The sequence below is a fragment of the Pieris rapae genome, chromosome 8, assembly GCF_905147795.1.
Source record: "Pieris rapae chromosome 8, ilPieRapa1.1, whole genome shotgun sequence".
Classification (NCBI taxonomy): Eukaryota; Metazoa; Arthropoda; class Insecta; order Lepidoptera; family Pieridae; genus Pieris; species Pieris rapae.
Genome location: NC_059516.1, coordinates 3,180,139 through 3,192,894, shown reverse-complemented (window position 1 = coordinate 3,192,894; position 12,756 = coordinate 3,180,139). Strand labels below are relative to the sequence as shown.

Below are 12,756 nucleotides of genomic sequence, written 5' to 3'. Positions count from 1 at the left end.
TGGTAGACGTACTAAGTAGATCTGATTTCTATGCAGTGTCAACTGTCCAAAATAGTCGATCGTTTTTTTTTATTCTTTAATCTAAAAAATAATCTACAACCTTCCCACATTATTGTGTTTGTGACCATTTATTTCTCTTAATAGACAAGTAGAAAATGAGCCTTTTGTGTCTGACAGTCTATGACAGAAAGTCCATTGGTGACCTACTCTACGACCCCTACTAGACCAACACTGCTTCGCTGATTTGTTGATATAGAGAGCTTCCCTTTCTCCCGGGAAACTTAATCTTAAATCGTATGTTAATAAACTATAAAAATACCACTACTTCAAACATTTTTACTGTGCATGCTTGCTCTCATGAAAATTGCAATTATATCTGTTGAGTGGAGTGCGAGTTATAAGTACTCTCAATCAATTCGAGAACTCACGATATATTCAAGTGTTCATTTTAAATCGTTTCTTTAATTAAATTGTTTTACTGGTATTTTCTTTATATGTTAAGTTGGTAAGTTTATCGACTTATGTGCGAAGGTTTTTGAGATTTGAACATTTGATTCTTTTTACTAGGTACTTATCGGTGTCTTATGAGATGTTTTGATACTAGATGCGTCACCCGATTGGCCTTAATGACATTATATTGATTTATAATCAACACTTCTGGCCATATAACATTCAACAAGGATACATTTTACAGACGCACAATAATATAATAAAAAATAATAATTGTTAATCTATAAAGCTAAGTATAACTATAATATTGTATTTATTTCCAAAATAATTCTCCTATCTTTACAGTTATCACTTATATTATGATAGTACTACGCAATAACTTCTATAACGGTAATTATAGAACTACTACTAAATATACAAAGTTAAAAAAAATATACCTAGATTTTATAATTAATAATATACCAAAAAATCTTATTTGCGGCATGCGTGATTGACGACTCGCTTACTAAAATAGAGTGCACGCGCGGTACCGGGTACGTACAAAAGTTGTGACTTCCGCTTTAGATTCAGTCCCTCTGTTATATCCACATTATGCACTCGACCCGTAAGTATGATATAGCACTCATATAGCAAGCTTTTTTCAGCGTTAAAAGTCATAATCCACAATACCCAGAACAAATACGGTCGGCCGTCGGGTACATAAGTACTACTAAGGTACTCCGTGCAGTCTCTTGTAGAGGTAACGGATGATTTCTTTGTTCTCGATCAGATGTTTTTCTTTAAAAAATAATTCTTGACAAATGTCATCCGAGATTGGCATCCCTCTCTTAATGTTTGATCCGTTAATGACGGTTGCGGTATACCATCCTGGCCTGTTGGCTGTTTTTGTCTTAAGTCCGTGTGTGCCTCCTGTATATCAACTGTCCCACCATTATTTATTTGGAAACAAAACAGATACATCTTTACAATAAAAATAAAGTTAAAAGTTAGTTTAAAATAAAACATAAAATAAACACATTGGATGTATCCACAATAGGTTTTACTAATATGAATTAATACTCGCTTCGGCCATAGACGCGGTATAGCTTTGGCTTTTGAACACCATTGACAGTGCTAAAGTACTGGGCAATAGCGTTGCGGTTTCAATAGTACCCGATGGTTATCTGCTACCACTGATACTCCAAAATGATTCGGGATCTTCTACCATACGCTTGAGAATTATAGCCTTCGTATAATTCTCAAGCGTGAATGTAATTAGTTTCTTGGCTTCAACTCTTCTGTGGCTATATTATTGGCTTCTATAGATACACGCTCTGGAATTCAGTGACCTCATACCTACCTCTTATGCAGCGGTGCTTTTTGTTTAGTTCTTTTAATTTCTTCCCTTGTTTACTATTTAGGATATAATTGTATTTACCTTCTTTATCTTCAGGGGCCTTGGAATACGTTCTGTATACTGTATACGTCCTGCGACGTGGATTGGTATGATATGTATGATACTGATGAATGAATTAGATGGATGTATTAGCTAATAAAACAAAGCATATCAATGTCAGTCGGGGTATTTTAGAATAATTGGCTTTACAATATATAAAAGTTACTATATTTTTATTATTAATTAACGGTCCTATCAATCAATACATACATACGGCATACATAATCTCGAGACACGACTTTAAAGTTTAACTTTATTAATAAAAGACATTTTGTGTTTTATTTGTAGTCGCTTACCGGCTACAGAGTATAATGCGTACCAACGTACGCGCCTTTAAGGTTTGATAAATAACATCCATTACAGTTGATACTTGACATTGATAGATGGTACGTATATTTTACCACTAATTAATCTGTGACATTTATTGTTTAAAAATAAATACTAAAAAGTGTTTTAATTTTATGATTCATTACAGCTCAGGGGTTGGATCTTATATTCAATACCTTGAATTTGATTATACTGAGTATGTAGGAGTCTCGGGGGACCTTGATTCAAAAACCTCTGTGAGATTTGGAGTAATTTATGCTGCTTGAGTTGTAATTTAAGCTAATTAATTTTTTTTTTCGATGTTTTGTGCAATATTAGAAATTTGTAAACAATCCGCCAGAACAGTGTGTTAGTGTTACAGTGCAGATTATTCGTTAAAAAGCCGTTACTTTTTACATTTCTGTTGTTTTCTCGTCAATGTGCGTGCTTTTATTTGTTTTTTTTTTAAATTTGGTGAATTTTGCTTGGTAAACGACCGGCTTATGTGGATGACTTTGAGGACGATGGGCCCAGTTAATGTTAGGTATTATATGTATGTTTTGGTTTATTTTTATTTTTCTACTGATATAACTGTTTCTAGTACTTGAAATTGGTTGGGGGTGATAAGTATCCCCTCCCCCGACCTCAAAATCGAGGTATTGACTTGTAAACCTTAACCTATCATTAAATAGTTATACAACAATTAAATACCATTGTTCTTAAAAGTTACTAATGAAAAGTGCAGTGCATTAGAATGAAATAAAACAAAATATGCTTCGCTCGATTTTGTTTATTTTATGGTGTTTCAGACTTACATTTCTTGTAACAGCTTCAGATGAAGTTAAAGGAGATAAAAATGTAGTTGTTGACTGTAGTACGCTACGTTTAGGGCAGTTTATTTGCCCTGATCCTACCTTTAACCACATTGATCCTGATACTCAGCAACTTCGAGGTTGTACCAAAGGCACTGTCGTGCCTTCTGAAGGAGAAGCAGATGGTACTTATACCATAAGCATATATTAACAGCCCCAAGTTTTATAGTACATAGCCAATGAACAAAACTTGTATATAGCATTCTTGAACAGTTCCTTTATCATGCCCTTACATTCATTTATTTAGCATCTACTACTCATTCTAATATATTCAACAATGTAGATCCTTTTCCATCAAAAAAATATGTTTAAGAAAGAACATGTAGAATGTATATTTTTGTTTCAGTCCGATGCATCGCTGCTGATGGAATAATTTGTAATGAAACTAATAATTCAACATTCACTCGAAAAATGCCATGTAAATGGACGTAAGTAGAATGATCTTAACAATTATTTGTTAAATTTAACAGTATAAAAATAAATGAGTTTCATCCTTTTCAGGAATGGATATTCTTTAGAAATTGCCTTGTTGCTGTCTGTATTTTTAGGGATGTTTGGATTGGACCGCTTTTATTTAGGATATCCTGGCATAGGACTGGCAAAACTGTGTACTCTTGGGTTCATGTTTCTAGGTCAACTACTAGACATTATACTTATAGCAGCACAGGTAAATCTATATTATCTATCTTATATTGATTGCTACAATTTGATTAATAGTGTAATTTAAAGATGTTTAAATCTCGCATAATTTTAGTTAAAACATTAATAACAACATACTTGTTCATAATTATTCCATTCTCTTTTTATATTGCAGGTAGTTGGGCCATCTGATGGTTCTGCTTATGTTATACCCTACTATGGAGCTGGTGTTAATGTAATAAGAAGTGATAATGATACATATCTACTACCACAAACAGACTGGCACAATATTACTTGACAGTGGGGTATAATCTCTTTTGAGGTCGATGAAGAGTATGATTGGACTTAACAGTGAATATTTCTTCACATAATATTGTTATAGTAGTGCTATCTCAAAAAAGATCTTCCTGTCCTTAGTATTAATTGCATCTAATAGTTTTAAAATTAACAATACATAAATGATAAATTGAAAACTCTTAAAACTTTGTAATTTGTTCTATAATTCTATACAGTTTTAACTTAAATGTTATTGTATAAAGTGTAAATAAATCTTTACATAAGTTATGGTATTTTTAAATCACTACATGATTAACTTTTTATTAACTTATTAACTGTTACCCGGCTCTTTCTATATTATCCTCTTCTTGTAAGGCTGGTTGGGTTTCCTGGAGAGAGACATCTGATGCTGGGGCCAGCAAAGTGAATATAACAGGTATATTAGCAAGTAAGGGATTATCATGTTTTTCTAGTAACCTTATCCATGAAAGTAATGAATCTCTCGATGAAGTACCTGAAATATATTGAAGAAATGAATTGCCTTATTTAATATGGGATTAATTTTAAGAATAAGTATACATACTTATTCTTAAAATTAAGTCTCATTAACTTATATTAATTTCAACAATAGTACTGCAACTTTACACTGTAATGAAAGTATGTGCTTATGTTGAGCAATGTTATTAAGTAATTTGTTTTTTAATTAAAGAAGGAAAAAGTACATTGCACATCTTTTATAGTCTTAATGTTAATTTAGGCATTAAAACTGTTGTTTATAGTATATAATATTAATGTTAATGTAAATAATCATACACAGGGTTTATACAAAAATATTTTTTGGTTTTATACAAAACTTTTACTATTTAAATTATAATGTAACTGATTTAAAAATAAGGCTGTTAACTAACACTTAATTGATCTAAATAAATACCTGTAGCACAAATGGCTAAAATTGTGCCATCATCTTGTTCATGAACTGTACATTTTATTGAGGGTAATGTAGTCTTTCCAATAAAGCCAGGTATTCCAGAGGGTTTTTCAATTTTAGAAACATCTGAAAGTAATGAATAAAAATATAAGTTGCATAATAATATTTTACATACAAAACAATTAACACTTACCGTCCCAATCAATGTCATCTTTTGGTTCAGGCCTTATTTTACCTAGAAGAGTAAAATAAGTAACACTTTGATCTCTCAAGTATACATAATAAGGGCCTTTAATTACAAGCGGTTCTTCGATTGGTTGTTCAGCTAAGAGCAACTTCTGTAATCGACTCTGACCACTTACTATCCAAGTCTTGTCTAGTGCAACCTCTATCTCTTCTGTCTAATAAAATTTCAGTTAAAGTACATAAATAAATATTATATTTTACATAAAACAGAAGAATTATGAAATTTGTAACTGAATAAATCACCTGCCAAACATTTATATTACTGTCAGGATCTACTGATGTGATTCTCTGAATAGCAAGTTTTGCAAGTTCTAGGGTATCATCTGGCATTTTATCAGGCAGGTACCAGGGACTCAGATTTTTAAATTTTGGCATCCAATACATCATTCTCCAATATTTTCTAAGAGGTATACCTCTTCTACCAAAAGTATTTAGTAGCATTTGTTCCATTTCTATATCAGGCATTACACCTGAAATGTTATAAGTTTTTATTTAAAATAATAAAATTACCTAAGACAAATTAATATAACAATAATTATAATTTAGGAGTAATATAAAAAACTACTACTAGCATGGCTAAGGAAATTATTCTACAAACCATTATTTTCCATCTGTTCTAATAGATCAACTGCACATTGTTGGTGTTTTGGGTAGTGTAAGAATTCTGCTTGAAATATATTTGTTGGAACCAATTTTCCTTTTGGTAAGACATCTACTAAAGCTTTATACGCTTCAAGATCATTATTAACACCAAACTCTTTCATCCGACCTAGGGCAGCGTAAATAAATTCTACGTGACCCCGTCTTCTTTGATCACGGCCTTCGAAAAACTTAATAACTTGCAAATATGACTCTTTATTTTTTTCTGGCTTATTAGAAAATGGGTCGTGAATAGCCACTCGTTTTTCGGAACTTTCATATCTTTTGAAAAATATGGTCTTTATTCTAGGCCTTAAAAAACTTTTGAAAATATTAGTGGCCATTTTAGGTTATAAATTGTATGTACCAGTTGCACAGTATTTTATAGTCCTGTATATATTTCGTTCATTTAATAGCGTAAAATTAAATGTATGTATTGCGATAAAAAGTGGGGATAAACTTTCCAATATGACCCGTCGATTTGAATGCTCAAATTTTTTTTGTAGATAGTACTCACCATAAGAAAGCGTTTTGTAAAGTATTAAGTTGCGGAAACTTACGGTTCATGAGATATATTTATTTATACTTTCCATACAAATGGACAAATATCATTCCATAACACGCCATAACACATTGAATTTGACAAATAACTGATGTCAAACATCAACCATTTCACGTATCGATTAGTGAAGGGTTCGAAAAATTTGACGTATCGATACTACTAAACTTTCCAATATGGACCATAGATTATTTGTAACTTATGATCAAATTAATTATTTGTAATCAAAAAACTTAATTATTATCTAGTTCGGTTAGGTTGGGTTAGTATATGAATATTTTTTTTAATAACATTTTATTTAATAACCTAAAAGTACCCAACACCGAATCAAAGCACCCCACTATCCACGTGGTCTTGTCTGTCCTACCCCTAGAGTGTATATAAATAATCGGAGCCGTTCAAAACCCGAATTATTATCTAGTTCGGTTAGGTTAGGTTAGTATATGAATATTTTTTTTAATAACATTTTATTTAATAACCTAAAAGTACCCAACACCGAATCAAAGCACCCCACTATCCACGTGGTCTTGTCTGTCCTACCCCTAGAGTGTATATAAATAATCGGAGCCGTTCAAAACCCGAATTATTATCTAGTTCGGTTAGGTTAGGTTAGTATATGAATATTTTTTTTAATAACATTTTATTTAATAACCTAAAAGTACCCAACACCGAATCAAAGCACCCCACTATCCACGTGGTCTTGTCTGTCCTACCCCTAGAGTGTATATAAATAATCGGAGCCGTTCAAAACCCGAATTATTATCTAGTTCGGTTAGGTTAGGTTAGTATATGAATTTTTTTTTAATAACATTTTATTTAATAACCTAAAAGTACCCAACACCGAATCAGAGCACTCCACTATCCACGTGGTCTTGTCTGTCCTACCCCTAGAGTGTATATAAATAATCGGAGCCGTTCAAAAACCGAATTATTATCTAGTTCGGTTAGGTTAGGTTAGTATATGAATATTTTTTTTTAATAACATTTTATTTAATAACCTAAAAGTACCCAACACCGAATCAGAGCACCCCACTATCCACGTGGTCTTGTCTGTCCTACCCCTAGAGCGTATATAAATAATCGGAGCCGTTCAAAAACCGAATTATTATCTAGTTCGGTTAGGTTAGGTTAGTATATGAATATTTTTTTTTAATAACATTTTCTATACTTAATATTATAAAGAGGAAAGGTTTGATTTTTTGTTTGTTTGTTTGTATGAATTGAATAGGCTCCGAAACTACTTGGCAGATTTGAAAAATTCTTTCACTGTTGGAAAGCTACATCATTCCTGAGTGACATAGGCTATATTTCATTTTCAAAAAAATAGGCATCCTTACTAAAATTACGATAACATTAACATTTGTTTATTATTTGATACAATTCTAACAGATGGCGCTGAGTTAAAGGTAGTAGTTTGGCAAGACGACGTTTGCCAGGTCAGCTATCTTTTATATATGGGTGTCTGATTTAATTACCCGCTCTACGCCCTTGACTTGCGAACTGGTTGTAAATGTAAATTTACAATTAATGTAATTTTTTTTGACGCTCATAAGTGTACATGTTTACCTATACGAATAAAGATATTTTTGAGTTTGAGTTTGATATGTTCCGTAAAAATTAGAAATTTCGGTGAATCGGGAAGTTTGTGATCAACCTTCTGTGACTTACACCGTCGTCTAAGGCATGCCGGTTTCCTCATCACTCGTATTTAATAACCTAAAAGTACCCAACACCGAATCAGAGCACCCCACTATCCACGTGGTCTTGTCTGCCCTACCCCTAGAGTGTATATAAAATCGGAGGCGCCCCACCCGCCGTAACAAAGCACAGGCATGAAATGCCTGTGCTTTGGTACGCAAGGGTGGAGGGGCTGCGTTTTCCGTAGCGCCGGAGCCGTTCATAAACCGAATGATTATCTAGTTCGGTTAGGTTAGGTTAGTATATGAATTTCTTTTTTCTAAGAACTGTTTCTGAAATCATCAATAAACATATAAAAAACTAATATTTATATCATATAAAAACTAATATTTATCATATTAAAACTAATATTTATATTATATTTGAATAAAATTCAAGTTTTTATTCAAAAAAAACTATCGACAAATTAAAAAAACGATTTTGATGCAAAATGTCACGTCTCTAATAACTAATGGAATCTGTATGGCTAAAGTCCTTTGCCTTTCCCATTAGGGATAAATTGAAAATAAAAAAAAATAAGCAATGGAAAATGTACGATTTATTTACGAATTTCTATACATTATACAGGTTTAAATAATCTTTATTAATATTTAGACGGAACTCCGGCAGAAAAAATAACTTGGAGGTGTTCCATTAAAGGTAAAGAGACACTAACATAATCAGTATTATCAAATTCAGGGACACATTTCTAAATTGTTACCATTCTAGCCTTAAAATTTTAAACATGAATATCTCCGTAACTATGGGTTTCCGCAGGTTGGGAATGACACAGGGGGTATTTCTCCATCCCCTCTTCCATCTCCCATCAAAAAAACCTCAAAAATCGACGGGTCATATTGGAAAGTTTAACCAAAAGTGGTTAAATATTTTTCTGAAATAATGGTATAATTTCTTTAATCTTCATACAATTTTTTTTTTATGTTTCCGGCCCAGTATCTGGTACAACTCATTACTCGTTTAACGAGCCCTTGCCCCTTTGAACTAATTAGTAAATAGTTATTAGTATAAAAGTTGTTCTCAGAAATTTAAATTCAGTTTGGTTATTGGTTTTCAAAATTTTTATTAATTTAATGGCACTGTCAGTTATCTTATGTCAGCTGTCAGCAGTCAGGTATAATTTGCAATAGCAAGCTGCAACATGGACATAAAAATTCGACCAAAATCGTAACAATTTTCGATTTTAGTGGATAAAAAGGCATAATATTTGTAAATAGCATATTATAATTATGTATAGTTTGTTTCGTGTTAAATTTAAGGTTATAAATAAGTACGATATTTTTAATCTGCACACTAGCGATATACAATAATTAGTAGTACTTTTAGTTGTTGTGAGATATCACAACAACTAAGAGGCTTATTACACTATGCGATATTCAGACTGTCTTAAAATCTAATTAGCAAGCTCGCTATTACACTGGACTGAATACCGCATGCTAACTCATTTTTACTCATTTGCAAAGCGTACGTAGTCGGTGACGGATGTCACCATGTGACTTAAGAAACTACCTTATAGTAGGAGTTGCCGAGTTTGAATGACTATTAAAATGTTATATTAGTAATTTATATTATTATATGTAATTTAATAGATACTCCATACATTCAATATGGCAATAAAAATGGCATGTCTCGGTACAAATCAAGAACAGAACCAGGCTGGCACACTTTAGTATGTTGTCATTAGAGAATCGCAGAAAATTTATTTAAATTTCTTGACACATCGCTTGCAGCTAAGATAATTTATAATAAGATTGATTGTCCGAACCTTCTTTCTAAATTTAAGATTCATGTTTGTTTTTACCAATGTATCAGTGTGTCGAGCGTTGGCTAACTTTATCTATAAAAAATAAAAAACATTCCAAAGTACTTTTTTTTCTTGCGAACACGCCATGTTGCACGCGGCCACAGATAACAAATAGAGATAGCGACTGTTTTTGATAAGTACTTTTCTGACATTCCAATTTCGACTACCAAGTCTCTTAAATCGTCTCCCGCTCTCGCTGAATCGCTGCTCAAAGATAATGTAAACGAGTGCAAGGTCAGTTTTACATTCCGACCCATTGGTGCCGACGATATAGTTAGAATATTTAGAACTATTGATATTAAGAACACTACCGATCTTTGGGGTATTTCTGTAAAAATAATTAGTAGCATAATTGATATAATTGCCCCCCATCTAGCTATAATTTTCAACAATTGTATCGAAAGTGGGGAGTTTCCCGATCTTATGAAACATAGTAAAGTAATTCCTTTATTTAAAGCAGGTAATATGTCCGACCCCAGTAACTTTAGACCTATTTCCGTACTACCTACCTGTAGTAAAATCTTTGAAAAAACTATATTAAATCAACTTGTAAGTCATTTTAACGCAAACAAATTATTACACAATAATCAGTTCGGTTTTACCAAGGGTCGCTCGACAGCCGATGCCGGCGTTGAGTTATATAGATATATAGTTAAGGCTTGGGAGGAGTCGCATGACGCCTTAGGTGTTTTCTGCGACTTATCCAAAGCATTTGATTGTGTCCAACACGAGACCTTAATCGGGAAACTCCGCCACTATGGCATCAAGAATACCGCACTGAATCTTCTGACTTCGTACTTACATGGTAGAACTCAGAAGGTCGAAGTGAATGGTAAGAGGTCCTCTGGGTCGGCAGTGGATATGGGGGTACCACAGGGCTCAATTCTTGGCCCTTTCCTCTTTCTTGTTTATATAAATGATCTACCTTTCATGGTAGAGAAAAAACATCAGATAATTTTGTTTGCAGATGATACGTCCTTGATTTTTAAAATCAAAAGACAAATAACCAATTTTGACGATGTGAACAACGCTCTCTCTTCGATTGTCCATTGGTTTAGTATGAATAACCTTCTGCTTAATGCTAAGAAAACGAAATGCATTAAATTTTGTGCAAGAAATGCGAGGGTTATGGGTACTAGACCAACTATAAATAATGAAGAATTGAATCTGGATGATACAACTGTATTTCTTGGGATCACCTTGGATTCAAAACTTCAGTGGTCCCCTCATATCAACGGATTGGCGAAGAGACTTAGTTCTGCAGCTTACGCGGTTAAAAAAATTCGCTCACTGACTGATGTCGATACAGCTAAACTTGTTTATTTTAGTTACTTTCACAGCCTAATGACTTATGGCTTATTGTTATGGGGTCACGCTGCTGATGTCGAATCTGTTTTCATTCTGCAGAAGAGGGCTATTCGTGCAATCTATAATTTAAAATGTAGGGAATCTCTCAGAGATAAATTCAAGGAAATTAATTTACTTACCTTTCCCTCGCAATATATTTATGAAAATATTATGTTTGTATACAAAAATAGTGATAAATATACTAGATTAGAACATACGCACAATGTCAATACTCGGAACACACGCAGGCTGCAATTTCCCCGTACTAGACTGTGTAAAGTTAGTAATTCTTTTTTGGGGAAAGGGATACTCTTCTTTAATAAAATCCCAGAGGCTCTTTTATCTCTGCCTTTTAATAAATTTAAGAAATGTATTAAAGAAAAGCTGTGTAAAAAGGCTTACTATAAAGTTATTGATTATCTAGTTGATAAAAGGGCCCGGGACTAGTGCTGGGCAGGCTGCCTCTAATTAATTTGATATATTTGTTTTAAATATTGTTTGATGATTTGCTTTTTTAAAAGAGTACCGAGAGTTTTTTACGCCGGCTTTTTCTCTCGGCCTACACCCTCTGTCTTTGCCGATGAGTAGGGATGCCTACAAGTTTGAATTGATTGACGTGGAATAAGTGATACCTAGAAGATCTTATGTTCCAAAATAAACGTATTTTATTTTATTTTATTTATTTATCATGTACAAACGTCTTTGCTCTGCGACTGCCGCGCGCTGACTGAATGGTTTAGCGTGCTAAGTCTTATTACACTACACGATATTCAGCAAGTAAGCCAGTAAGCACCGCCGAACCCATTCGGTCGGTCTAATTAGACAGGCTAACTGGCTAACTCTTATTACATTAGGCTGAATCTTAGTAAGACTGTCTGAATATCGCGTGGTGTAATAAGCTCTTAATTGAGGAAGCATTAAGCAACATTTTTAGTTACTGCCTTGAAGAAACTGAAGAAAGTACTGCGGATTGATAAATGAAGATTTAAGAGCGGCCTACCTGTCTGTCTTTTTATACAAACGCTCGTACGGGATTATGGCGTTGTAACAGCTATTTCTTTGAAACTTTTAAACTAAAAGGCATCTTGTGCATTAATCTAGGTTTCTATTAAAACGCGAAATCAATATTTTAAAGAAATAAATCCGTACAAACCTTCAAAAATCAGCTTTTTTGCACAAATACAATTATTGCAATATTTATATTTAAAACTTCTAATTACACTCAACCGTACGATAATTTCATAGCTACGTACGATGTACGATGGTACTCGACTATCGTACGCAGATCGTACGATAATTTCCGTTCTCATGAAAAATTTGATGATTACATAGATAGCCCTATAATAATTACAGTTTTTTAGTGTTAGTGCCATCTATTGCCTCATTGTTTTATTAGGATCACATGCCGTTGCTTCATGGCGCAATCCTTTTATTGGTTGTTACTGTTGTTCAATTCGAATTATAAATTCGAACGTGCATCACACTCGAAGTGCCCTCGTCCACTCCCCGCTCAGGTCTTGCCATTTAGTTTGAAATATTATTTTTTCAATTTAAAAAACA

At 33.2% G+C, this 12,756-nt stretch overlaps 2 protein-coding genes across 2 annotated transcripts; one reads left to right on the top strand and one right to left on the bottom strand.

Moving 5' to 3' along the window:
- The first annotated feature begins 2,858 nt into the window (after window positions 1-2,858).
- Window positions 2,859-4,264, top strand: LOC110999030 (TM2 domain-containing protein CG10795). Its single transcript, XM_022267905.2, has 4 exons — window positions 2,859-3,188; window positions 3,410-3,491; window positions 3,565-3,730; window positions 3,878-4,264. The coding sequence occupies exons 1-4, from the start codon at window positions 2,963-2,965 to the stop codon at window positions 3,998-4,000; spliced, it is 597 nt and encodes a 198-aa protein (XP_022123597.1). The 5' UTR covers window positions 2,859-2,962; the 3' UTR covers window positions 4,001-4,264.
- On the bottom strand, window positions 4,182-6,418 carry LOC110999029 (evolutionarily conserved signaling intermediate in Toll pathway, mitochondrial). The gene is made up of 5 exons (XM_022267904.2): window positions 5,751-6,418; window positions 5,396-5,622; window positions 5,100-5,307; window positions 4,910-5,032; window positions 4,182-4,492 (listed from the first exon to the last, which is right to left on the bottom strand). Exons 1-5 carry the CDS (start codon window positions 6,133-6,135, stop codon window positions 4,317-4,319), a joined length of 1,119 nt encoding a protein of 372 aa, XP_022123596.2. The 5' UTR covers window positions 6,136-6,418; the 3' UTR covers window positions 4,182-4,316.
- Window positions 6,419-12,756: the final 6,338 nt, after the last annotated feature.

Coding starts and splice junctions, on each gene's coding strand:
- LOC110999030 (XM_022267905.2), top strand. CDS start 2,963: ATGCTTCGCTCGATTTTGTTTATTTTATGGTGTTTCAGACTTACATTT. Junction 3,189..3,409: donor TTCTGAAGGAGAAGCAGATG/GTACTTATACCA, acceptor TTTTTGTTTCAG/TCCGATGCATCGCTGCTGAT. Junction 3,731..3,877: donor TTATACTTATAGCAGCACAG/GTAAATCTATAT, acceptor TTTATATTGCAG/GTAGTTGGGCCATCTGATGG.
- LOC110999029 (XM_022267904.2), bottom strand. CDS start 6,135: ATGGCCACTAATATTTTCAAAAGTTTTTTAAGGCCTAGAATAAAGACC. Junction 5,623..5,750: donor AGAACAGATGGAAAATAATG/GTTTGTAGAATA, acceptor ATAACATTTCAG/GTGTAATGCCTGATATAGAA. Junction 5,308..5,395: donor GTAATATAAATGTTTGGCAG/GTGATTTATTCA, acceptor AAATTTTATTAG/ACAGAAGAGATAGAGGTTGC.